At 34.6% G+C, this 25610-nt stretch overlaps 3 protein-coding genes across 3 annotated transcripts in view; 1 reads left to right on the top strand and 2 right to left on the bottom strand.

The window, feature by feature from the left end:
• LOC149895531 (uncharacterized) overlaps positions 1-20213 on the bottom strand; it is a 29773-nt gene extending 9560 nt beyond the window's left edge. The window contains exons 1-3 of the mRNA XM_090118730.1: positions 20176-20213; positions 4606-4655; positions 641-856 (exon numbers count right to left, since the gene is read on the bottom strand). Coding sequence (XP_089974856.1) covers positions 641-836 — 196 coding nt within the window. The 5' untranslated portion in view covers positions 837-856; positions 4606-4655; positions 20176-20213. The remainder of the gene's footprint in view (positions 1-640; positions 857-4605; positions 4656-20175) is intronic.
• On the bottom strand, positions 14948-16226 carry LOC149895532 (uncharacterized). The gene is made up of 2 exons (XM_090119024.1): positions 16097-16226; positions 14948-15554 (listed from the first exon to the last, which is right to left on the bottom strand). Exons 1-2 carry the CDS (start codon positions 16224-16226, stop codon positions 15046-15048), a joined length of 639 nt encoding a protein of 212 aa, XP_089975150.1. The 3' UTR covers positions 14948-15045.
• A 608-nt stretch (positions 20214-20821) lies between the features above and the next one.
• Positions 20822-23677, top strand: LOC149895530 (uncharacterized). The gene is made up of 2 exons (XM_090119032.1): positions 20822-20861; positions 21453-23677. The coding sequence occupies exon 2, from the start codon at positions 21454-21456 to the stop codon at positions 23662-23664; it is 2211 nt and encodes a 736-aa protein (XP_089975158.1). The 5' UTR covers positions 20822-20861; position 21453; the 3' UTR covers positions 23665-23677.
• Positions 23678-25610: the final 1933 nt, after the last annotated feature.

Here is a 25610-nt window from a genome sequence, read left to right as displayed (position 1 = left end):
ACATATCATTGAAAACCAAGCAGTCACTACTATTGCTCATTTAGTTTCCAGGCAAGTTAAACATAATTATGTAATTACTTTGGGGGGGCAAGTATCTCGCCTCGCGGCGGTGTGAAAAAAAACTCCGGCTGAGTGACCAGACGGCCGGAGTCTAGGGCGACTGAGTGAGGAACCTTCGGACTATCCGAGCGTTATCCAGAAGGACTGCCCGCTGTATCCCCACTGTCATGGGCTTTACCGGTAAATCCAACCTCCTTAAATATTGTTTTAAGGAGGCAGGAACCAGCCCATTAATTATTTAATTATGTACTAATTATTAATGTTGTCCACTCTGGAATATTTTTTTATTTATTTTTAGGCCTTTGCCCAGAAAACATGACCGAATTGAACAGAGAGTGGAGATTATTAAGAAACATGACATTTAATTTCCAAGAAAAAAATTGGATCCTACACCTACACCCCAAGAATTCTGGAAGCACGTTTCGTCCATTAAAAAAAGAGACCAGACTCCAATGTTTCCCCTGCTATGCGAATTCGTGAGAAAATTACTCGCACTTCCACACAATAGCACAAATGTTGAGAGTTTGTTTTCTAATAATATGAAAGCCTTCCAGAGAATTATTTCTTACAAAACACTTACTCAAACTGCCTCTATAATGCGCGCACAAGTTACTCAAAACCAAATGACAGCCGCTTTGAAACCATTTGAATCGATTACTCTTTCTATTCAAGCCACACACGATTCTGTGATAATCATTACAATGGTAGGGGTCACACCAGTCGAGCCAAGCCGGGTGAAAGGGACGCTTGAAGCGATCTATCCATGATTGATTCATACGCGGCTTCCATATTTCATCTGGAAATTTATCCTACTAATATTATCTACACTAATATTATAAAGCTGAACAATTTGTTTGTTTGAACGCGCTAATCTCGGGAACTACTGGTCCGATTTGAAAATTTCTTTCGGTGTTAGATAGCCCATTTATTGAGGAAGGCTATAGGCTATATATCATCTCGCTAAGACCAATAGGAGCGGAGCAATGCGGGTGAAACCGCGAAGCACAGCTAGTAAATGCTAAAGTGAGGATGAATGGATTTGTTACACATGAATGATCATGCATTACTACTGAACCGATAACAATGAAATTTGGTATGTACCTGAAGACCCACAATAAGACATAGGCTACATTTTATCCCGGAAATCCCACAGGAACGGGAACTATTTGGGTTTTTTCTTTGAATACGCGGGCGAAGCCGCGGGCGGAATTCTAGTACTGATATAATATAACCACATGAGTAGATAAACTAACTGTATAGAGACAAGATTTTATGCATCCGCGTGCACTGCTACCGGCCGCGTTTCCACCTGCAAGTAGACTTGCAAGCTGCTGTCAGACAGACTGTCGGACATTTCTCGCGGAAGTTTTCTTTCAGATGAACAGGCGGCCTTAGAATACATGCTGAGATAAAAGCGAAAAGAAGAAGAAAGTTTTCCTTTTTGTTTTTATATATTTAATTCCAATTGATAAACAAAATTATCTGCTTGTTATTGTATTTATCGATCAAGGGATGCATTTAAAATGCACGAGTGTCAATTTCAAATACTTTTTATTTTAGTATGAGATTTAGTGAATAAATTGAGCTATAACTACTAACTATAAATAATACACGTGTAACTTAATTTTATCTTCTATCTTCCTTCCTATTTTCCTACTGAACGCCGACGGTGATCATGACACAATCTCATTTATAGGTGCATTCAAGAATGCTACGAAAGAAAGGGAGATGGACGTTATACGCCATTCCTCTTTCAAGAATCAAGCTGACGTACATAACGTCAGCTAGAGTGCGTTTCACGAAAGACTTTCTAGGCAGCCGACCCCGCAAGATACGGGATAAGGCTAGGAAGAAAGGAGAATATTTTCTCTGTCATTTTTGATTAAAAAAAAATATTTTCGTTTTTGACAGTCAGGTATGCCAACATAACGGCAGGGGAACTCTATCGTGAAACACACTCTAACTATTATTATTGTCATTTTACTGATTAAGTAAAGGGCTTTCGATATCAGTTTAAAGATTTTTGATATCTGCTATAGTTACGGAATAATCGCCTGTGCACACTTAACGATTACACCCTGTATAAATAAATATGCGTTAGCAAACAAATAGCAAATATATCAAAACTGAGTACATTAAATCTGAGTCTACAAGGCAAGAATAAAACATTAACAGAAATGATGAGTTCCATTGCAGCGTTTCAATGTCAAACAGCGTCTACGATAGTTGACATAGAGAAGAAAAAATTTGAACAATTTTTTAACATCAAGGATCACATGGAAAAACATCCTACCTACAATTTCATTTCTAAGAAATATACGACAAAAATTAGGGATGTGGTAGCAGATTTCGGAATTCGCTTTGGTGATTTCAGAAAAATTGAGAACTTGGCTGAATTCATCAGTTATCCGTTCAATGATTCTATTGACCATAGCGATATCTATGAATTGGCTAGATTTGCAGGTACATTTCAAATGGAGCACATGATGCTACAAAAGGAAATTATTACTCTGCGCTGCGACATATTTCTTAAAGCAAGGTCATCCACAGGTCAATATTTCTGGGCATTGGTGTCCAATGAAAAATTTCCAATGAAGAAATGGGTTGAACAACTTCATTCGTGTTTTGGTTCAACATATTTATGTGAGTCAGCATTTTCCTACTTAAAGCAAACGAAAAGTAAACACCGTTCTCGCTTGACAGACGCTCATACATTGGAATCTTTAAGGTTGGCAATCTCCAACTACAAACCAGATTATGCTAAACTAGTGGAAGATACTCAGACGCAATGCTCACACTAATATACGTTAAAAAGTAGTTAGTACATATCATTTGCACGTTTATGTTTTTTCTCTTAATTAAATAAAAAATGCTACATGATTGTGTACTGAATTATGCTGTTGCATTTAAGATTTCTAGACCCTGTGCGATCTACCAATTACATACGGTAGATCGCACAGGGTCTCGATAGTGAACAAGAGATCTTGGGTCCAATCAAGTTGGCCACCCCTCTAATATAGGGTTTTACAAGCCCAAAAAAGATCAATGTGATCTATGTTTACAATATAACAACTCTTCAAGTTCCCAAAGAGTTAGCCTTCAAGAAAAGTACAACACGCACTTGGAAGAAAAATAAGTCGGGAAGAAAAGAAAAAAGCGCGGCAAAATATTGATGAGTATAACTTGTGTGTTTGCTTTGATGTTAAAGCAATAATGCAAAGTCCAAATGGAGATTCTTCGGCATTTTTTTATAACCTAAATTTTATTATAAACCTTTTTCCTTTTTCTATAAAACTTCTTATAAAGATGATTTTAAGGAATTAAATGTTAGAAACAAGAGAAAGAAGATGGGGAGAGCATTGGATGCTGTAAGGATGGAAGATAAGATAAGCACAGCTGCCCTGCGGTTTGGGGTTTCTCGAATAACCTTGCACAACAAGGTGACAGGCAAAAGTCCTGCAGTATGTGCTATGGGGCCTCAAACTATTCTCACGGCAGAGGAAGGACATTCTTGTAAAATGGTTAGTCGAAAGGTAATACAATATTGCTCGAACACCATCGGCACATGGTTTTAACAGTCCATCACCACTTGTTATTTCTCAGCTAAGGGAAGATTCACAGGACCTTTCGATCATTGTAGACTGCACTACAAAAGGTCCGTCTATGTATCGCAATGAATAATAATAGTTTAGAAAACTAAAAAACACGCTTTTAGTTCGGTTTTCTATAAAAAGCGTGTTTTTTTATTTTTTTTAAACTATTATTTATTTTATCAAATTAGTGTATTGTCATCGGTCCTCAATAAATCTACAAAGTTTGAACGAAATCTGGCCGTTTAAAGTGGGTCAAAATCGCGTCCAAAGAAGTCGGTTACAAACTTACAAACATACAGGTGAAGCTAATATAAAGCGTGTAAAAATCGCGTCCAAAGAAGTCGGTTACAAACTTACAAACATACAGGTGAAGCTAATATAAAGCGTGTAAAAACAACCTCCAACCAATATCTTTCAATCAGGCAATCGACGGCAACTAATTTTATCACCAGACTTTCTTTACGTCTCACGATCTGTCTGTACTCACCTTACGTTTCCAGAATTTATTTCAATTCTTTTCACGAAAAGTTCAACATTTAATAAAATAAAAAGTATTTGAAATTGACACGTGGGTGTTCCGTACATTTTAAATGCATCCCTTGATAGATAAATACAATGTTTACAGCTATTGTGTTACAACTATTGCCTTATTTCTGCTCACTCACAACATATAGGTAGTTATATTTCCTGTCATTGCTAGGGTTTCCTGGTAGAGATCGCTACCTAAAGGCCGCCCTTTGCTGTTTCTGTTAAATCTTGTGTTGTATTTATTTTCAAAGCTATACAGTATTTTCATTCATACGATAAACAGCAGAGATTTTTTTTTATCAAATCCAACACTGTGGTTCAGTTTAAATTGAATTCTTATTACAAATAGAACTGAATGTCTATCAAGGGCAATCAATACCGTAAGTAACTATAATAAAAATATAAAGAACAAAATTTAATTTACCTCGAAGCCTGTCCCTAATAAAATTGGGATTGCTGATGGTCGCTGCAGATCTGAAATAAATTGGATAAGTGTACTGTGTACTCCACGTCACAAGGGTTCGCTGAAAACCAGTGTTGTGTAAGGGCTCTGGCTCTTGCACAACTATTAACTGAGACAACTCCTTTTGTGGTCAACTAATGAGCCGCAATTCACATAATGTATAGTTATTATTTATATTTTATTTTTATTGTTTGTAACCAGTTAATGTGTGGTGTGGTGGAGTTGAAGACAATAAATTATCTCTTTCTTTCTTAGTGAAGATAGGGTTGCCAGATGGCCGGGATTTCCGGGATTGTCCCGGAACTTTGCGTGTTGTCCCGTGTCCAGGAGTTCGCTTGTTTAAAAGCCGTTTTTGAAATTCTTTCAAAAGCCTTGCCAAACGAAAAAAATCTGGGTCCACTTTTTTAGAACAAATGTTTCTAATGATTTTGTTAATCTAAAGAGATTGCAGCGAGTAGAGATATCAATTCCAACGCGTGACGCCTTTTTTAAATTTCAGCATTTATACGCAGGACATATAAAATCAAAACCCAAGATTTCATCAATGTTATAAAAAAAAATTCAGGAAAAATAACTGCCATGGAGTCTACCATAATAAGAGAAGGCTTTAAAGCATCTATAGAAATGCATGGTCTTAGGTCCCTACATACATGTCTTTGATCGATTTTCTTTAGGGACAAGTAGGTGGTCAGCCTTCGGTGTCCTGCCAGACCGAAGGGAAACTTCATACAAACGTTCGGAATGTCTAACGCACACAAGCAAGCTTGTTTACGAGAATCCTACGGATATAACCACAATTGACAGATTAAAAATACCCTTACGATTCTCGTAAACAAGCTTGCTTCTGTGCGTGAGCCATTTCGAACGTTTTGTATGAAGTTTCCCTACTGGTTGTATCTGTATATTGTGCCTATACGTTTATTATTCCTTTTAAATTCAAGGACAAGTATTATTTGTTTAAATTTATTTCTTACTCTGTATCATTGTACTTTTTCGGCGCTTTCGTGAATGCTGCAAGAAAAGTAAATATTTTTTTAAATATTCCATTATTACACACCGTTTCACTAAAAACATTTTTTTGAAAATCGGTCAACTGTTTTGCTCGTGTTTATTGTGTATTTATGATATCTTGCCCTATTGCTTAAGAAAATGCATAATAAAATGTACAACTGGAATAAACTTGCTCCCACGACACAGGGAATTCTAGTTCGGGTGTGATTCTTAATTTCCATGTATCATATTTTGGAAAATAAAATTATAGAATTATAATTATTAATTTTTAAGTAATAATACTTGCCTAGAGTTAATAAATTCAAAAGCAACACAAACACTTGCAATTGCATTCTGACTTTAAATTAACAGGCTAACAATAAAAATGGACAATAAAAACCATAATTACAATCATAATGCTGTAATTAAAAATAAACCTCTTACCTTAATTGTTAAGTTTGAAGCGTGACAACGCCGAATCAAATGTTTAGGTAATTATGGGTAATACGTATACTCAAACATTTATTCAATTAGACTTCTTATAGAAGCACTTTTGAATCATCATATTTTAACATATTTTACCACCGATTCGGATTATCTTTCTTTCTTTTGCTTCTCCTTAGTTTTTAGATTTCGTATTGTATTTTCTTATAGGTGTGCTTTGGAAATTAATGTTGTATAGCGCAAGGCAATGCGGCAACCCCGCGCGCCTCTAGGACTCTCTGTATTAAGTATATAGTCTATGTCTAGGACTCGTCAACCACCCGTTAGATATCGGGATACGACGTAGATATTTAAAAGTGAAAGGCAGTTAGTTCGTTACAAACTCGAGTCGCAATATGTCACTGCGCTTTTATAATTATTCATTGTAACGGTAACCGGTTTAGATCTTCTCCTCATAGTGTTTTTTATGTGTTTTTAATATTAATAAATGTTCTTTTGTCAGTACTAAAGTGTATAATTCTATAAAACCCTTTATCTAATGAACCCAAACTATAGTTCAAACATTTACAAAGTCCACTGCAGCAAAGTCTAGGAATTTCCGATTATGAACTAATCATTTTGACGTACTTTGAGTGTTAGCCGAAAGCTTCTAGTCACTAGAAGCTATACACCGTTACACACTAGAATCTAGTGTGTACAGCTGAAGAGAAATCCACCTGCCATACTCTTGTGTTTGTGGCATTCATTTGTTTTCAATTATGGCAACACTATCTGTGATGTCTGTGACATTTTGGGAGTTCAAAAGAACGGTTAATTTTCCACTGTTGTTTTCACCTTGTTTGACTTTAATGTGACTGTGACAATAAATAATTAACGTAACAACGTGTTTCAATCTCATAATGGGAAAACTAACCCCATATACTTATGGTTTTGAAAAAGTACAAATACAAATTTTGTTAGTTAAAATCTGTAGAAACGATTGGCAATCCAACCTGAAATTATTGATGTTGCCATGACCAGTTGTGCTTCATTATATCATTCATTTTATATTCTAGGGATGATAAAAGTATATCAATTGCAACATTCCAAAACTGTAAATGAAAATTTAAGAAATTAGGGGATGTAACTGATGATATCAAAGTATCCGCTAAAAAGTTAAAATCTCAAAATGAAATGAATGACACATTTAATAGAGATCTTATAAAACAACTGAATCACCTAACTATCAGTATTGCTCAATTTACGGAGAAGATTGAACAAAATACCTTGGAATCCTATCGTCTATCAAAACGCTCTTGTACATCAAAGGTAGGAACAAGATTTTTTAAGTGAAAGGACGGAGTAATGAAAGCATTAATAGACTTGAAAAATGAGACTTCGTTTACTGGCTGTGAAATAGAAACTTTAAAAGATCTATCCATTTCTTTGAATATTATTAAAGCAACCGTTGAGGCAATACGCAGAGAGGATGCTAATTTATTGACGACAGAAACTGCACTAAAATTTATGATTTCTAAACTTCTTGAAAGAGATAGTACAATAAGTCGTCAGTTGGCAGAGTCTTTAAAAATAAGAATAATTCAATGCCGACAACCTGAGATTATTGGAACTCTAAAGTATTTACTCGAAAGTTTTTTATGCAGAAAGATCATGCAGTACATTTGAAAATCCGTCAAACGACATTATTACCAGATTTATAATAAGTATAATTAAAAAATGCTTTCGCTCGGAGTCGGAGGTCACACTTACGAACGACGAAAACGACGATGATGACATAGCTCACATACATTACCAGCAGCAGAAAATATCTGAAAAATCATTAACCTTTACAGAACAAAGAGATCAATAGGACCTTGTCAAATACACCATCGACATCCATGGCATCCGCAGCATCAGCTGACAGTGTTGACACTGAAGATTTAGAAACTCTTTGCCGGGTGCAAATGGCTCTCTTTGATAGAGGGGGGCCACGAACCATTTATCTTTCTCAAGTATATAACTTACTTATGACAATCCCTCCGACCAGCGTCGAAGCTGAAAGAGTTTTTTCTTCCACTGGTTACATTTGTAACAAACTGAGAACGTCTTTGAACGACTCTACATTAATCCGTTTTGAGAAGCCGAAGCATGTGTTGTGATTTGATGGGCTATCGTTGACACCACATCTGAGTTACAATGCTCAGAAAGACATGTTTGAAGGCTTTGCATCGAAAAGTTCGCTGATCATGCTCTGGTCTTCATGATCAAAGGCTTAAAAGAGCAATTCAAACAACCTATTGCATATTATCATACTAATTGTTTAAATAAGCACGAGTTGAAGCGGTTAATTAAAAACGTTGTGAAGCATGCACTGGATGCCGGCCTAAATAATTGTAAACACCGTATGTGACACCAGAGCACAAAATGTCGGCGCCATCATGGAATTAATAAAATATTTGCGGCTTAGTAAAGAATGGCGACATAACGTGATTTGTGTGAATGGACAAAATTTGATCCCTCTTTTTAATACACCTCATTTAATAAAAATTGGTTGTTTGTAAAGTAGGTTTACGATCGAGATGTTTACGTGATAACGTCTTATTGGTGGCAGCGCTCGAGATGAGACGGGAGATCGGTCCGTCTCTCTCTCGTTATACCTGCGATCGCGCTCGTGAGGTTTTGGTGTGACAAAAGTTTCAGAACATGTCACCCGACTAAAACGATTTTAAAAAATAAGGAATAACCTTTTGAATAAAGACCAATGCACATTTAATGGGGAATAAAGAATTGTCACATGGGAACATTTCCAAAAAGTGTATGCTGCAGATAAGTCGTATGAGGAAATAAGATTACCGAATAGTATTTTTAAAATGCCTGGTTGGCTGGCCACAACCAATTTGCCAATGAAGATCAAAATGTTGACTATGAAAACGTAACGTTAAATATAAACATTACAGCACATAATATGCTGGGTAAAGAAGCATCTCCTTTATGTGCGATTTGTGGAATGCGGAACGAGACTAAACGTCGGGAATTCTTGGAAAAAAATGAGCCTTGATCTTTGCTTTGATTCTTGATTAAAATCAGTATGTTCAGAGCTGAATTACTTGCTCAAATTGACTAACGTTTAAAACAGATTACAGGCAATTTTAATATTAACTTTACGTCAGGAGATTTACGTCAGTTACCACCGGTTAGAGCTACTCCTATCTACAAACAACTTCTAGTGGGTTATACATCACTACAAGAGACAATGATAAAACATTTTTTCATGGACGAAGACCTTCAACTGTAGTCGCTAATCTACGAACTGAATTCCAAAGACATTCGAATAATCGTTTGATTACTATCAATAACGATATCTTAAATTTCATTAGCCAAAGAAAAGGATTGACAGTGTATACTTTCAACTGTCAAAGTTTACGCGCTCACTCCATTGATTTAAACGATTCAGTTATACAAAAATCACAGATTTTGATGTTAATATATTTGATTCATTGCCTTTATGATAAATGATTGTACATTTTTACTGTGTTGTCATATTTTGTTTCAAAAATTATCGGCCCTGGTCTAAATAAAGTAAATTGCGAATACAGCAATAAATGTCTGCAGACTTTAGTTTTTTTTAATGAAAGCTATGAATCTTCTGATGTTGCTAAAGTTGAAAATATATAAGGTATCTAATAATGACCTGTTCAGCTGCGATATAAATAAGGAAGCTGATGCAGGTCAAAGTAATTTTAAAAATAATTAAAATTAAAAATAATTTGCAAAAACATAAGAGGGAATTGGTTGATTACTTATATAATACAGCGACGATTTTTTTCATTTGCAATTGGTGCCGGAATATAAATAAAATTATTTCCGGCGTCTCAACAGATGTTGATAAGGATGATTCTATGCATTCACTTGCAATTATTTGTGCAAATAAAAGAAGAAAAAGTAATCATTTTGTTTAATTACTTACCTACTTTGTACAAATACAGTTTTTACTGATTAGTAAAGATTAACTATGACTGCATGTTAAATTAATCCTGTCATGAATAATTTGTCTTGGGGCAGGATTAATTAACATGCAGTCATTGTTAATATTAGTTGAGCTTAAGGTATATGGTGCAGGCCGTTCGTCCTACTGCGTTTAGTTCATACACACGACCACCACTTGTCCGACCCAGCCACTCAACAACAACATCGAGAGGCATTCTACACTCTCAATCCCATTCCTGCGGCACGTTGGATTGCGCAAGAAGGTGTCGGCCCACTGCTTCAAAATGCAGATGCAATCTGGCCTGATAACTACACCATCGGGAATTTGCAAGACGACGTCCACGCTTATAGCACAACTAGAATGAAGACGCGACAAGCAGACGGTAATGCACGTGAAGTTCAAAGTCGGAACTTTTTGTTAATTATTTTGTTAAGTTGTGTTTGTTGTTATTGTTGCTTTTATTTGTTGTTATATTGTTTCATATAAACGATATGGATCCTCAACAAAGCACGTCAAGCCAAAGCTTATCTCCAAGAAAGAAAAGACCACGTGTTGCTTTAACCGTTACCGAAAAACTTATGGTGCAGAACGTCAACAAACACGTATTTAAAGAGAAAGTTGCTTCTCTTTTACCAATTGAGACTCCTGGAAAAAATGAATGTGTTTCGAAAACAGCTGACATTTTGGGAATTGGTATGTCTTAAGTGTACAGTGTACTAAAAGAACACAAAGAAAATGATCAATTCAAGTCTCCCGAGAAACGTGGACCGAAATAGGTACAATTTTAAAGATAAATTGAATGATTTTACTTTTGCCGCTATAAGGCGAAAAGTGCATCATTTTTTTATGCAAATGAGCCACCCACCATTACATAGGTAATTTTAAACTTTATTCCTTCTACTGCATTATATTCTGAGTCCGCGATAATGTTCGTTGTAAAAACAAAATATTAGATTACGTAGACTTCCGTTTAAAGAATAAAAAAGACTTCCGTACTTAAAACCCTTTTTTTTACTTTACAGATTTTTCCCGATTTTTCTTGGAGTACACTTAGACATGTTATGAAATATCTGAATTTCAAATATGTCACAAAATCAAGACGAAGTATTTTAATTGATAGAGAGGATATTGTTTTATGGCGCCAGCGATACCTTCGTAACATTATTTTAGAGTATCGAAGGGAAGGAAGGTATATTTATTACCAAGATGAAACGTGGATAAACTTAACGAAGGTAATATTTTTTTTATATATAAGTACATATATTATATTAAATTGCATTTTCAACAATTAATTTATAATTTTCACTATCGAAAGAAGGCATGGATTGACCAAGCTGTGGTGTCGGCCCGCCAGGCCTACCTAGATGGCTTGACCAGTGGCTTAAAACAGCCTTCAGGTAAGGGCAGAAGGTTAATCATTGGCCATATAGGCGGGGAAGAAGGTTTTTTAGACGACAGTCTATTAATATTTGAAGCAAAAAAAAAAAGAAGACTATCACCAAGAAATGAATGCCGATTATATTGAAAATTGTTTTAAAATAAAATAAAAATAAAAATTCATTTATTTCAGACCACATAGCCCTGCCTAGTTTTAGGTGGGTTTGCCAAAATTAAAACTAAATAAAGTAGTTGTGATGCATAATGCCCCCTACCACTCTAGGAAATTAGAAACGCTGCCTACAATGTCTTGGACTAAACTGAATATACAAGAGTGGCTAACCAGTAAAGACCCTATGTACAACAGTTAAAGCTAGTCTTATAGACAGCCGGCAGCACAAAGCACAATACTACGAAAAGTATGATGTAGATGAGATGGCAGCGCAGTATGATATTATTGTTTTATGTCTGCCCCCATACCACTGTGAGCTCAATCCCATTGCGTTGGTATGGGCGCAGGCTAAAGGCTATGTTGCGCTTAACAATAAAACTTTTCGAAGAAGCACTTCAACGTATCACGGCTGAAAAATGGAGTAGCTGCGTGTCTCACATTATAAAAGGAGATAAAAAATTATAGAACAAAATGTATGGACTCGACAACATGATAGATAGATTCAAAACGTATGAAAACGTACGAAAGTTGGCTATGGAGTTTATTTGGGGTACAAGTTTGGTGAACGCATACTTTCTTTATAATGAGTATTCTCGAAACAAAAAAATTACAATAACTGAGTTCCGAGAAAAATTTATTGAATAACGCAAGAAAGAATTTGACAGATTTTGGATGTGTGGAAACTATGCGTGCTATCTTACAAGGATGCGTTACAGAAACGGAAACTAAAAGAAGTTATACCGCCAATTCAAAAACGAAGCTTTACAAGATATTATCGTGTCAATGGAAAAATTGTGTGTAAAAAGACCTTCACCTTCTTGGTGTCAGTTTGTCTAAATTTAGCAAAGTTTTTCACGAAGATTTCAATCTTTGTTTCAAAAAGAATCAGAAATATACTTGTTACCGATGCGATCGCTACAAAGCTTTGAAAAGCTCACAAGCTTCAACAAGTACAGAAGCTTCAACTGCAGAACAAGAGCACAATTAATTATTAATGGGGAATAAAAAATTGTCAAATCGGAATATTTCCAGAAAGTGTATGCTGCATATAAGTCGTATGGGGAATTGAGACTTCTGCACAAGATTACCGAAGAACACATAAACCCTGAGAAAATAAATAAAACGAGGGTTAAAGCAGCGACCCTCAGCAGCCATAGTGTTGCAGTTACAACGAAAGATTTAGTAGCCAGGGGTGATCTGCCTGCTAAGTGTAAACATTTAATAGATTACTCTTTTATTGGACAATGTTTTTGATAGTTTAAATATAAGTACTAACCACATACCTAATGGTAAAATTTAAAAAGGGCTTATCAAAAGGGCGTCACCGAACAACGCACTATGGCCAAAAACCGAAAGAAATTTTAAAAAGCATTAAATACCGCCAAAGTAAAATTGTTGGGAATAAAATTCGGCTGATCGAATCAACCACTTCGTCTGTGACTTTATTGTTATGTACATATATAACGGCCATTTTTTTAAATAATTATCTGAAAATGAACATAAGAAAAAATATTGTTATGGTCGCAGACATGGTTGATTATTAACCTTTTAAATGTGGAGTTCACAAGGAAAAACTAAAAATCTATTTTAATCAAAAATAAATCGTATGGACAATTGAACCTCCTGCATAATATTACCGAAGAACACATAAACCCTGAAAAAATAAATAAAGTGAGGGTTAAAGCAGCAACACAAATATTTAGCCATAGTGTTGCAGAATACAACGAAAGATTTAGTAGCCAGGGGTGATCTGCCTGCTAAGTGTAAACATTTAAGAGCGCATATTCTATTTAACGCAAGTCAAAAACTCCGCGATCTATTACGATAGATCGCGGCTTGCGCTATCCTTTTACTATGAACAGCATAGGTCCACAGGAGAGCGCCGAGCAACATGTCCTCTCTCTGGAAAGCAGTGTTGCCAGATCCAAATTTTATTTTCCGGGAGGCATACCTATAAAAATCCGGGAGTCTTAGGGTAAAATTACAAAAATTATCGGGAGATTTTTTAATATATATCTTTATTATGTTTTTGTAAAATTTTGTCATTAATTTCAAAATTAAAGCAATTACAATTATTTTTTAATAAATTTTTTGTATGAAGGACTCCCGATATAACCGGGGTAGACAGCTTATTACGTAACTTTGTCTTGGTTAAATTTATTTGGGAAAACAGCCTTTCCACAGATGCACTTGAGTGTGGCAAGCACATAAAACTCAAAACTGTCGAAGTTAAATTTGGAAACATTTTGCTGCCATCACCCAAATGCATCTGGGCTATCTTTTTCCAGAAAGCTCCTACTTCTAAATTTTCATCTTCCGTGTTTAACTTCGTATTCCGAAGAAGCCGCCATTCGGTGTCAATCTGTTGGATAATATTTGAAGGTGCTATATTTGGGAACCTTCCCAATATGTCGGCGATGGATAGTATTTTGCCACTACAAACTATTTTTGGATCCATAAACTCCATTTTTTTCAAAATTTCCATATCATCTTCAAACGGAAATCGCTGTAATAGTTGTTTAATTGCCTCAATGTAAAACTCCAAACAGCGGAACTTGAATTGTTTTATTTCTTCGGGACTGATTGTTAATGTTGGTGAAGATAATGTCGCCCCTACTTCAGCGCCTAAATACCAATCTTTTATATCCATGTACTTTCTGGGATTTTTATAGTCGATGTTTTTGTGATCATTTCTTGAAATGTATTCATCTTTCACATAACATCCCAAAATTGTGTAGATTACGGTCATGACCCTGTTGTAAATTATGTGTACATTCGTATTTTCTGATTGCATGGTTCTGTTTAGTTCGTTGAATATTCCTAAGGCATACGCCATAAATTGCAGATACAGCTTGTTCACTGGGTTTTCTAGCATTCTCAATATGTTTTCTGCAGCTTTAATACGGTCACTGAAAATAGCGTCCCTAAAGTACAACTTTAAGGCTTCGTATTGTTCTAGTAGCCTCTTTACTACTGCCTCTAAAGAGAGCCATCTTGTTTGAGAAGGTTGCAGTAATTTGTGTGGTTTTAGTTCCAAAAAATCTTGGAATTGTTTCAATAAGCCGGTACGTTTTGGGCTACCATTCAAATAGTTATACACATCCCGTGCTAGATCTTCGGGTTCTCGAGGCAATTTTAAGCAAGCGTTAGACGCTACAAGATGTACAGAATGGCATACACATTTCATAACGAAAAGGTGTGGTATGTCTTGTTTGAACTTCGTAGCAAGAGAATTGTTTTTTCCCATCATTACGTTGGCACCATCTGCGGCCAGCCCTATCATATTTTTTTTATATGGAATCCTCAAATCGGTCATTTTTTTTTGTAATTATTTCATGCAATTTTTCGGCGTTACCTTCAAGAATTTCAAATATTTCAAAGAAAAAATCTTCCACCTGAAAAAGAATAGGGTTTAAAAAGTATAAAAGGTAACATATTTAAAATGAAAACTTTACATTATAAACATAATATTTACCTTCAGATTATTTCGAGCGATCCTCACAATTACTGCTAAATGCTTTTTTGTACTTTTATCAGTACTTTCATCAGCTGTTAACGAAAATTTATTTGTCTGCATGGCTTCAACCATGGTGTCAACGTCACTTCTTCCCAACACCTCCGAAATAATTTTTGTTGTTTTAGTACGTCCACAGGTAATCCTTTTTGCGACTTCAGAATCTGGGCATACTGCTCTTATTAAATCTGGGAAATGTTCCATGACATTGATCGGAATATTATGTTCAACTATGAATGCGGCGATTCTAATTTCTGACTGTTTGACTAGTTTTTCTAACGATGTAGATTTTTTTGTAAACATCTGGTCTAGACTCTGTTGACCTCGAATTTTCAGCTTATTGCTTTCATGTTTTTTTGTCTCTTTGTGTCTTTTAATATCATTTTTACCCCCTCTCGTTATATTTATATCGCAAGAGCACACTTTACAATAAGCAAAATCTGGACCTGAAAAGAATATTTTTTAATGTAGCCTAAATATTGCAACAAAAATGCGTTAATTTCTCAAGACGAAAATACTGCCGTACTTTAAGAATACTTTTTTAAACTGGCAACTTTTATAGGCCGCCTTATAGATGATGAGTCTTAAAAACCAACTGTGCAAACAGTACTAAAAAAAACAAAAATATCATAGACCATAAAGCCTCAATGACTTTCTTGGATCAAAGTCAATAACTTTGCAGAATAGAACGCAGAAAAAAAATGTAGTCTGCATAGTCCAAAAATAATCATTTGAACTGTGAATTTAGAGTTCAAATTAGTTCAACACGTCAGTACTTTTGTGTGGTGTTGTGGAACTACAAAACAAAATGTCAAAATTACAAATTGATTACTGCACTACACGCACGAACTATTTACATGTGTATGCATACAAATCCAGGAGGTTTCCTGAATAACGAATGAAATGGGTTTTTTGTATTCAATAAGTTTTTATCATTGAGTAACTAAGTAAGGCTTTTATTATTATTTAAGTCCCCTTTGACCCTTACCTTTATTACTTTTTGATAACCATCCCTCAAACAGATCATCTTTTTCCCAATCCGGTTTATAGCTGACACTGTACTTCTTTTTCTTTGGGGGTGTATTTTGCACCTCTTGATCATTCTCAGAACTAGACATTCTAAGTTCTGACAATTACAGCTTTAAAACTTATATAATTAACACTTTAAAATGATGATACTTAGAAACAAACAAAACTTTTCTCACTTCACAAAGTGCTCACAAGTAACAACATGTTTATCTCTGGTAACAACGAAGCAATCTAATACTGTTCATTTAAATACCTTACTTATCCTTAAAATTACTAGACTGAACTATGTCTCCTAATTTGGTCGTATAATAATTAGAAAACCCGGTTAGTCTGGTGTCCCAAAGTCTTGCTGTTTAATATTCAACTTTATTCCATTCCATGAAGGCATACTTTACACTACATACTGTACAAACTTATTACTTTTATGATTCGTTCGGTGGTTTGGTGATTCGTTTCACGCAGTAGACGCAGTGCATCGCAGTGTTTTTAGTAACTGGACTTCAAGCTGTGGAACAGTAAATAAAAATCGGGAGGTTTGATTGAGCATCCGGGATGTCGGGAGGATTTTACTAAAATCGGGAGAACTCCCGGAAAATCGGGAGATCTGGCAACAGTGCTGGAAAGGCTCGCTGCCGACTGATTTTAATCGGGTCGCGCGCTGTGTTTTATAGTACTTTAAAAAAAATTGTAGAAAAATAATAGAGGTACCTTAGTTGATTTTTTAAATTTTATCTTATAAGTAAGACATTCTTTTATTGCAATATGTATAAATTATATTCAATAAAGTCAAATATCTTGGTGAAAATAATCATTTTGTCGACTATAATTTCTAAAAAAATTCACATTGTTCGGATTTTAATTTCGTAAGTTAGGAGTCCAAAATAAAAAATCTTTTAACTAACTATTTTAATAAGGATTTTTGCAGTTAGTTAAAAATAATTGTGTGTTAGATCTGTCAGCAATTTCAGATATTTTTAGCTTCGAAATTGACACTAAAAGTGAAATCAAGTAATCATCGGCTCAGTTATCTTGATGGTATTCAGAAATACTGTATTAATTGAAAAAAACTCTTAACTAACTACATAGACAATAAAATTTCCTAAAATTATTAGTAATTCATATGTTTGTAAGATAAGTGGTTGATGGACAATCTGGTTTGAAAAATCACATATTTGAGCCAAACAGCGCACGGACCGCGTACACGGCCTTAATAGATTACTCTTTTATTAGACAATGTTTTTGATAATTTAAATATAAGCAGCGGCGGCCTTAGGGGGTGGCGAATGGGGCAATCGCCCGGGGCCTCGCTCTTGCAGGGGCCTCGCGCAACAACCCACCCAAGCAAATTTAAAAAAATGAAAATGTGTGCGTGTACTGAGTATGTTCATGCGTGTGTATGAAGGAAACGACGATATTATCTTGGTGCTGAAATACATAATAGAAAACAAATTAACTGAAGTTTACCCCACTACGATAGTCCTGAGAATTATTGCCACCACACCTGTGACAGTTGCGTCTGCTGTAAGGAGTTTTTCGAGGCTTAAAATTATTAAAACATATTTGAGGAATTCAATGACACATGATCGGCTTTCAGCCCTTGCTGTTCTTTCAATCGAAAATGACGTAGCTCATTCGTTGGATTATTGTGCTTTAATTAAAGAGCCGAGAGCTAAAGAATTTTAGCCTTAGGAAAAGCGCCAAACATCAATTTAAAAATTTATCATCTCTGTATTTGTTAATTTGGTAAATCTTTCTATGTATAAATCCATACTAATATAATATTATTTAAATGCGAAAGTAACTCTGTCTGTCTGTCTGTTACTCAATCACGCCTAAAGTACTGAACCAATTTTCATGAAATTTGGTGTGGAGATATTTTGATACCCGAGAAAGGACATAGGCTACTTTTTATTGCGAAATATGTACCACGGGCGAAGCCGGGGCGGACCGCTAGTATATAAATATTTTAAAACTCAAATTTTATTCATTTGTATAACTTTATCATTTCTCCTCAAACATGACAAATACCTAAACCAAACAACCAGACCTACTTTCGCATCACATACATTTCACGAAGAGCAAAGGGCCTGCCGCCCGGAGCCTCTCAATGGGTAAGGCCGCCGCTGAATATAAGTACGTACCACATGGTAAAATTTATAAAGGGCTAATCAAAAGGGCGTCACCACGCACTATGGCAAAAACCTAAGGAAATTTTAAAAAGCATTATACAGAAAAGACCGGCCAGGAGAAAAACATCTGCTAACTTTGAAAAAATTTCGCATTGAGATTGTGATGGAGCTGTTACAAAAAAACAGGACTTCACGAACAGCTTCATGCGAAAACCAGGCATCCGAAATAATTAAAACCCCTGTTGCACCAAGACCTCTGGATTCAATCCGCTATGACATTGTGGGTCATTTACCTATATTTACGACACAAAAATTGTATAAATATAGGTAACACACACACAAGTTGCAGGTTCAAAAATTGTAAAAAGGGTTACACAAGTGTTTGTTGTGTCAAATGTAACCTTAGGTTGTGTACGATTGAGAAAAGAAATTGTTTTTATAACTACCATGTCATGTCAGCCTGAAGGGTTTCAAATTCTTGTTCAGTTTTTAATAAAAACGTGTTTTTTTTTAAATGCAGGTTTTATTTATCGCTACGAAATAGAAGTCCCTTTTTTAATGTGTTCTTTTTTTGTTATGTTTGTTTACATACCGCCAAAGTAAAATTGTTGCGAATAAATCGCCTGATCGAATCGACCAGTTCATCTGTGACAAATAATTTAATAAAAACTATAGAGGGCTTGGAAACAATTTGGAAAGCTTATTCGCAAAGGCTTGGCTTCGATACACTATTACCCGAATGTCGAATACGACAAGTTGTAAAGCTGGTCATAAACGATTGCCGAAAGAACTACGATCCTAGCGATTATTTGACGCTAGATGAACAACTTGTAGGTTTTCGAGGACGATGCAGCTTCATAGTGTACATACCAAATAAACCAGATAAATTCGGAATCAAGACTTTCATGGTTGTCATTTGTTTACAATTTTGAGATATAATATGTTGAAGCGCAACCGGAAGGTCAGTTTCAGAACCGCTGATCAAAGCTATTTTTATATGAATGTGTCCATATTGATTCTCAGACGCTTTTAGTTTAAAAAATATATTATCAGTAGCATTTAACTTGTAGCCTAAGTCATACGCTTTTGAAAATGATTAAAACTTTAATAAAATAAGGCTTGTATTTGGAGACCTTGATCATTAGAAATGCTAATATACAAGTCTTCTATCATTGAACACAATCATAGTCTCATAGAAGGCTTGTATACTACTCAAGATGCGTTCTTGCTCAAGTGCTGCTATGCAAAACCACCAAAAAAAAAGACCAAAATATAAGAAACACACCGGAAAGAAATTTCAAACAAAATTTACTATCTACAGGAAATCAACGAAGACTTGTGAACGGGTATTTCAAAAAGCTTTTCTGCAAATTCTGGGCATAACTAAACATAGAATTCAGTATGTTATGAGGAAGTTTTCAGAAACAGGAGAACCAGTTAAGGAAAAAAGAGGTGATCATAAATCGCACTTATTTATGCGTAAAAAACAAGCAGTTATGACCTTTATCAACTTATTTCATGTAGATGAAGTACACTATTGTCGGGGAAAATCTCAAAGACATTACCTGGCAGCCAAATTAAGCATATGCCAACAAGAAAAATTGACCGTGATATCGTACCAGAAATGAATATTGTTAAAAAATTAGAATTGATGAAATTCAATACAAAAACTTATACTTTAAACAACAATGATTGGGGTAATGAAACATATTTTTCTTGATTTTCTTACTTTCTCATTTACTACCCAAAAAAAATTCTTTAAGAACAAAGAAAAAACAATATTTTAGGTTTATTTATATTTAAAGTATGTAGGTGACTGATTTCTCTCAAATTCCACTGGAATATTTAAAACAACATAATCAACAGTGCTCTGTTGGAAATCGAAAAACAGAAGAACAACTGGGCATACCTTTTAGCTTGAACATAGGCTATGAAGTTGCTGTTAACAACCAGCCGCCGGTTAGTTTATTTAAACCACACTTGCCCAATTGTAATCTGATAATTGCGCAATATACCAGCTCATATTGCGAATGTCGATTATTATTTTTGTTATTACAATTCCATAATAGGGTGAATTTCCCAAACGACTTTTTTTTTTGTCTTCATTGAAATTAGTATTTGAAAAAAGGAATATTGTTCTGTACTATTTTTTTTTGTATTCATTAGGTATTTATTGGGTTGTGGCATAAAATATTATTTGTCTAAGTCTATTTACAAAGGTAGAAATAAATACATAAACCTCTATTTTTGTCACATCGGTGCTGTCCCTCTACTTTTTTTACAAGCAAAAACGCTTATATCGTTATAAAAATAAGTAACTTAAGAATAGAACTTATTCTATTTCATAGAATATTAGTTTTATTATTAATATGTAGCATATTTTATTACGTAATTCATAATATTTATTACTGAGAGGCATAAATGTACTTGTCTCGCAAAATTTTGTCATATCGCTGCACAAAAGTAATTTAAACCTAACTTTGCATCGATGAGTCCGACAGTGTCCCCACCCCAATTTTATTTCCCTCGTTAGTGTGTGCTAGTGCGCAGTCAGGACGGACGTGTGTCAAATCGCTGCATATTCCCGCCAATTACGTAAGTACGACATTTCAGTTACTTCCAAGCAATTATTTTATATTATCGGTGGTTGCATTTTTCTAGTGTAATGTGAAGTTTTATTACGATTGTTTGGTTCTAACAGACATAGTAAGTAAATTAGCATCATTATAGGTACTTGAATTTAGCCTAAATATTATACATTTTTCATAATTTTCAAAAAAGTCGATAATTTCTCACGTCGCTGTTCTCATATCGCTGTAATCGGTGGTCTTTTTTACCACCGATGTGATAATTTACACCGATGTGATAAGAAAAATCAATCGGTGTCTTAAATATCATATCGGTGTTTTGATTCATGATCGACGCATAGTTTTGTCACATCGGTGGATTGTTTTATCACATCGGTAGATCATATTATCACCTCGGTGTAATTTTATCATATTGGTAGACATAGTGTCATTTCATTAAAGTAAACAAAAAAACAATGGAGCATACCTACAACCATACATTATATACATACATATACACATATTATATTTTTTAACTTTCATAAATATTAACTTGTGTGCAGCTCGTGCCGCACACAATTCGTTCGAGTAATTTTGTTTAAGATTAATTTTGTTTAAGAATGCTGAAATCAAAACTAAACGAGGAGGAGAAAAAAGAGAGAAAGAGGTTGATGGAAAGAATAAGAAAAGCTAAAATCAAAAGTGATCCTGTGTTAAACGAGCAGCATTTAAGAAAAGACAGAGAACGCTTAGCTAAAAGAAAGGCAGCTGGACTTATCCTAACCCGAAGCCAAATGACTGCACATGCACGTCGCAATGCACAAAAGAAAAACCGAATCAGTGCCCGTGCATATTATCAGCGGAAAAAAAATAAGGCAAATGGTGCCCGCAACAACCCAACAAGTGTTTCAGAGACCAATGACGCAGAATCGCTACCGAAAAATCAAGATAATGAGCCCGGTATTTCTCAAGAACTAATAGGACCTCATAGCCCACGGCTATTGCGACAGAATGTTCGATGTAATAGTCCTAATTTGCGTATTGATGCCATAGTAGCGAGTAGTTCCCACTATTTACGTACAAGCAGTCCCCTAGATTTATCAATAGCATCTCCTTTACGAACGCCAAGTATTAGTTCTATAAATTCAGAAGAATCAACATTACGCCCAAATAGTCCTAACTTAGACACATCCTTTAATACTGTTAAATTCAAACAAGACATTAAAATGAAATTTCGTAAATATCAAAACGTTAAAACTCAGCAAATACACGATTTAAGAAAACAATTGGCAAAGGCTAATAAAGAGAAACTAATGTACAAAAAGAGATACATGAGACTACATCAAGAATTTAAGAAATTAAAACAGAGTAATTTAGAAGTGAGACGAATCCCAACGAAGCCAAAAAATATAGACCTGCAAAAACGTATCCGTAAGATTGTTGTTCAGTTTTTTGAGGATGATGAAAATTCAAATCTTTGCCCAGGTAAAAAGGATACTGTCACACAAAATGGAGTAAAAAAACAGAAAAGGCTGATGAAAGACACAATTAAAAATTTACACAAAAAGTATTTGACTTCGGGCTACCCTCCAATCAGTTACGTCACTTTTACAAGAATGAGGCCGTTTTGGGTCACGCAGCCAAAATTAAACTTGAGAAATACATGCCTATGTGAGAAACATGAGAACATGGATCTTGTTATATCATCTTTAAAAAGAAATCGTATCATAAAAGAAAACACCACGACTGAAATTCTAAGTAGTATTTGCTGTGATATTTTTAAGGTAGAATGCCTGCAAAGAACATGTCCTGTCTGTAAGAATCGTCATTTAAATTATCAAGAATTTGATAACTCCAAAGATGTTATTTATTGGAATTGGAAGAAGATAAAAAAGAATTACAAAAAAAATGGAGTCGATAAAATAGCCGTTAATGTAGAAAAAGTAAAAATAACCGTTAAACCATTACAACTAATCAAAATATTTGAAAACAATCTGAAACCGTTCTTAACACATTGTAGTAATATACGAAATCAAAGTCAAGCTTTTAAGCACTACAAACAAAACATGACTGAAAAGGATTGTGTCGTTCACATTGACTTTAGTGAGAACTATAGCTCCAAGTACGGGTCCGAAATACAATCTATGCACTTTGGTGGCAGTCGTCAACAATTCACATTACACACTGCTGTAATTTACTATAAAAATAAGGAAGAGAATATAACAACTCAATGTTTCTGCACTATTAGTTCTTCACTGCGCCATGATGCTGCCGCCGTTTGGGCTCACCTTGTTCCAATATTAGAAGAAATTAAACAGGAAGCTCCAATTGTTCAGAATCTTATTATTATTTCTGATTCTCCATCAGGCCAGTATCGGAATAAGAAAATTTTTTATATTATGTCCCAACTCAGTATTTACTGCTCTTCTCTGACTAACATAATATGGAACTATAGTGAATGTGGTCATGGAAAAGGTGCGCCAGATGGAGTAGGTGGGCTACTGAAGCGAACGGCGGATCGATTTGTTGCACACGATGGTGATATGAATAATATAGACTCTTTTGTAAACTATTTAAAATCTGCTGTCCAAGGCGTGAAAATTAGTACTGTAGAAGAATATGAAGTTGAAGAAAAGGACTGGCTTCTCCCTACAAATTTGAACACATTTCGTGGAACATTGCAAGTCAAACAAGTCATTTGGACTAAAGAAGCTAAAAATCGTATAGTTTTACGTCGACTTTCTTGTATAGAAGATGAATGTATGAAATATGTTGTTAAATGTCCACATGGCAAACATCTAGACTTCCACAATTTGTCAACCGAACACTAAATTAAGTCTAAACCTCAACTTTCTACTTCGAGTAATAAAAAATCCAGAACTAAATCCAAAATAGATATCACTAAAATGCGACCAGTAAAGTTAACTGACAAATTAATTTTGTTCCCACAGCCATCACATTCAAAGTATTTTACACCATCAAATACATTAAAAATCTCGGAAAATGCGGCACCCAGATCATCCTCTTCGACAAAAATGTCTGAAAATTTGCTATTGAACTATGTAGATCTTGATCAAAGTACTCCTGCCTGTTCATTTTTAGAGAAAATTGACACGAACATTTTAGTTGGTTTAGAGGAATCAACTCAATTCGTAAATAAAGAGGATACGGTAAAAGCATCTAATAGATTTTCAAGTCCTACCGTGGAAGACAGTGACACCGATGAGGAAATATTTAGAATAAAATCTAAAATTAACTTTAAAAAAGAAAAAAATGAGCCACGTAAACCAACTCCTGACATCAAACAGAGATTTAATTATATATTTGGTTGCAGTGACACTGATGATGACTTATTTTGATCTGGGCTGATTTGTTTTTAAAATTTTTATTTTTATTGTTTTTAGTTTTAATTGAAAAAAAGAGGTTTAATTGTTGTAACAGATAATAATTATAAAAGTACGTAATTAAGTGCTGTGATTAACTATAGGTATACTACATAGTCTTCTATGACTTAAAAGTCTAATTATGGTGCAATTTAATAAAAGTGGAGTACGAAGACGGTTCAAGTTCTGTAGTGATTTATGTTGAACTTAAAGGCTGATTAACATAATAACCAAATTATACTGACAGATTTAATTTAAGTTTTTTTTTTAAGGGTAAAGATTATTTGCTAGATGTAAGATATAAGCGATCTCTATGTAATCTATGATACTTACGCACTGAGAACAAAGATTTTAAAAATATTAAATTAAGTGATAATTAAAGCTGTGATTATTGTAGTGTTGTTATGATTAAGGTTAAACTTAAAAGGCTGATTAATTAGGTATATAAAGTTTTCTTATATAAAGTTTCTATTCTTAGTATTGTTGAACCTAGAACGCCACAATGTTTTAAGTGTACCTACACATGGCAAAACAATTAGCTTGATCGCCACATTAATAAATGTGTATTGTACAATAACGTACAAGAAATTTTTGTTTTTTATACTTCTTTTAAATAAACACAATGATAATTAAAAAAAACATTATTTTTTATTCTAAGAAAATAATACCCTTAGTTCAGGTATTCAGTTCTTAGTCACTCCTTCAAAAATGTATAAGCCTACTATTTCTTTTTTGATGTTCAAAGGTGGATAGATTATCATATCGCTGTATATGTATATCACATCGGTGAATAAATTTATCATATCGGTGTACAGAAAAGATAATCGGTGCCGGATTGTCACATCGGTGGAAACCAGAATTCAAACTGAATTTTCTCCATAGTCTTAAAAGATACGTTGATGGTTACCAATAAGGGAGTATTTAGTATCCTAAATATTACATTAAACATGAAAAAAATAAAAAATATATATAAATGAAAAAGTTCACCGATATGATAAGAAAAATGGCATTTGTTGAAATTCACCCAATACCATAATACTCGGGTACCATCATAAGGAAGGTACCCGGACCTTTGGAAGGCTTACGTGGGGACACGGATCCAACACGCCCTTTACTGTGTTGTGGGACACCTTATTGTATCTTTATTAGGCTTGAAGCATTATATCATTCTTTGTATATATAGACTATAATAAAACGAGATATATAATAAGACTTACGAAATACGAGATATTACGAGGTTTGTGGTGTTTAATTTAACGAGTAATACTCGCACAACCGGTCTTAAAAATACCATTCATTTTGATTTGAAAACAACATATAATTTATGGCTGCATATTACATTCGATGTCCCCGAATTTCATTATTTTGTGCTGTTCAATCGATAGCTGGTAGTG

The sequence above is a fragment of the Colias eurytheme genome, chromosome 31, assembly GCF_061535395.1.
Source record: "Colias eurytheme isolate Ceu_HAF_F1 chromosome 31, ilColEury1 Martin Lab GWU primary, whole genome shotgun sequence".
NCBI lineage: Eukaryota > Metazoa > Arthropoda > Insecta > Lepidoptera > Pieridae > Colias > Colias eurytheme.
The sequence above is the reverse complement of the archived record's forward strand: the minus strand, read 5'-3'. Positions and strand labels throughout refer to the sequence as shown.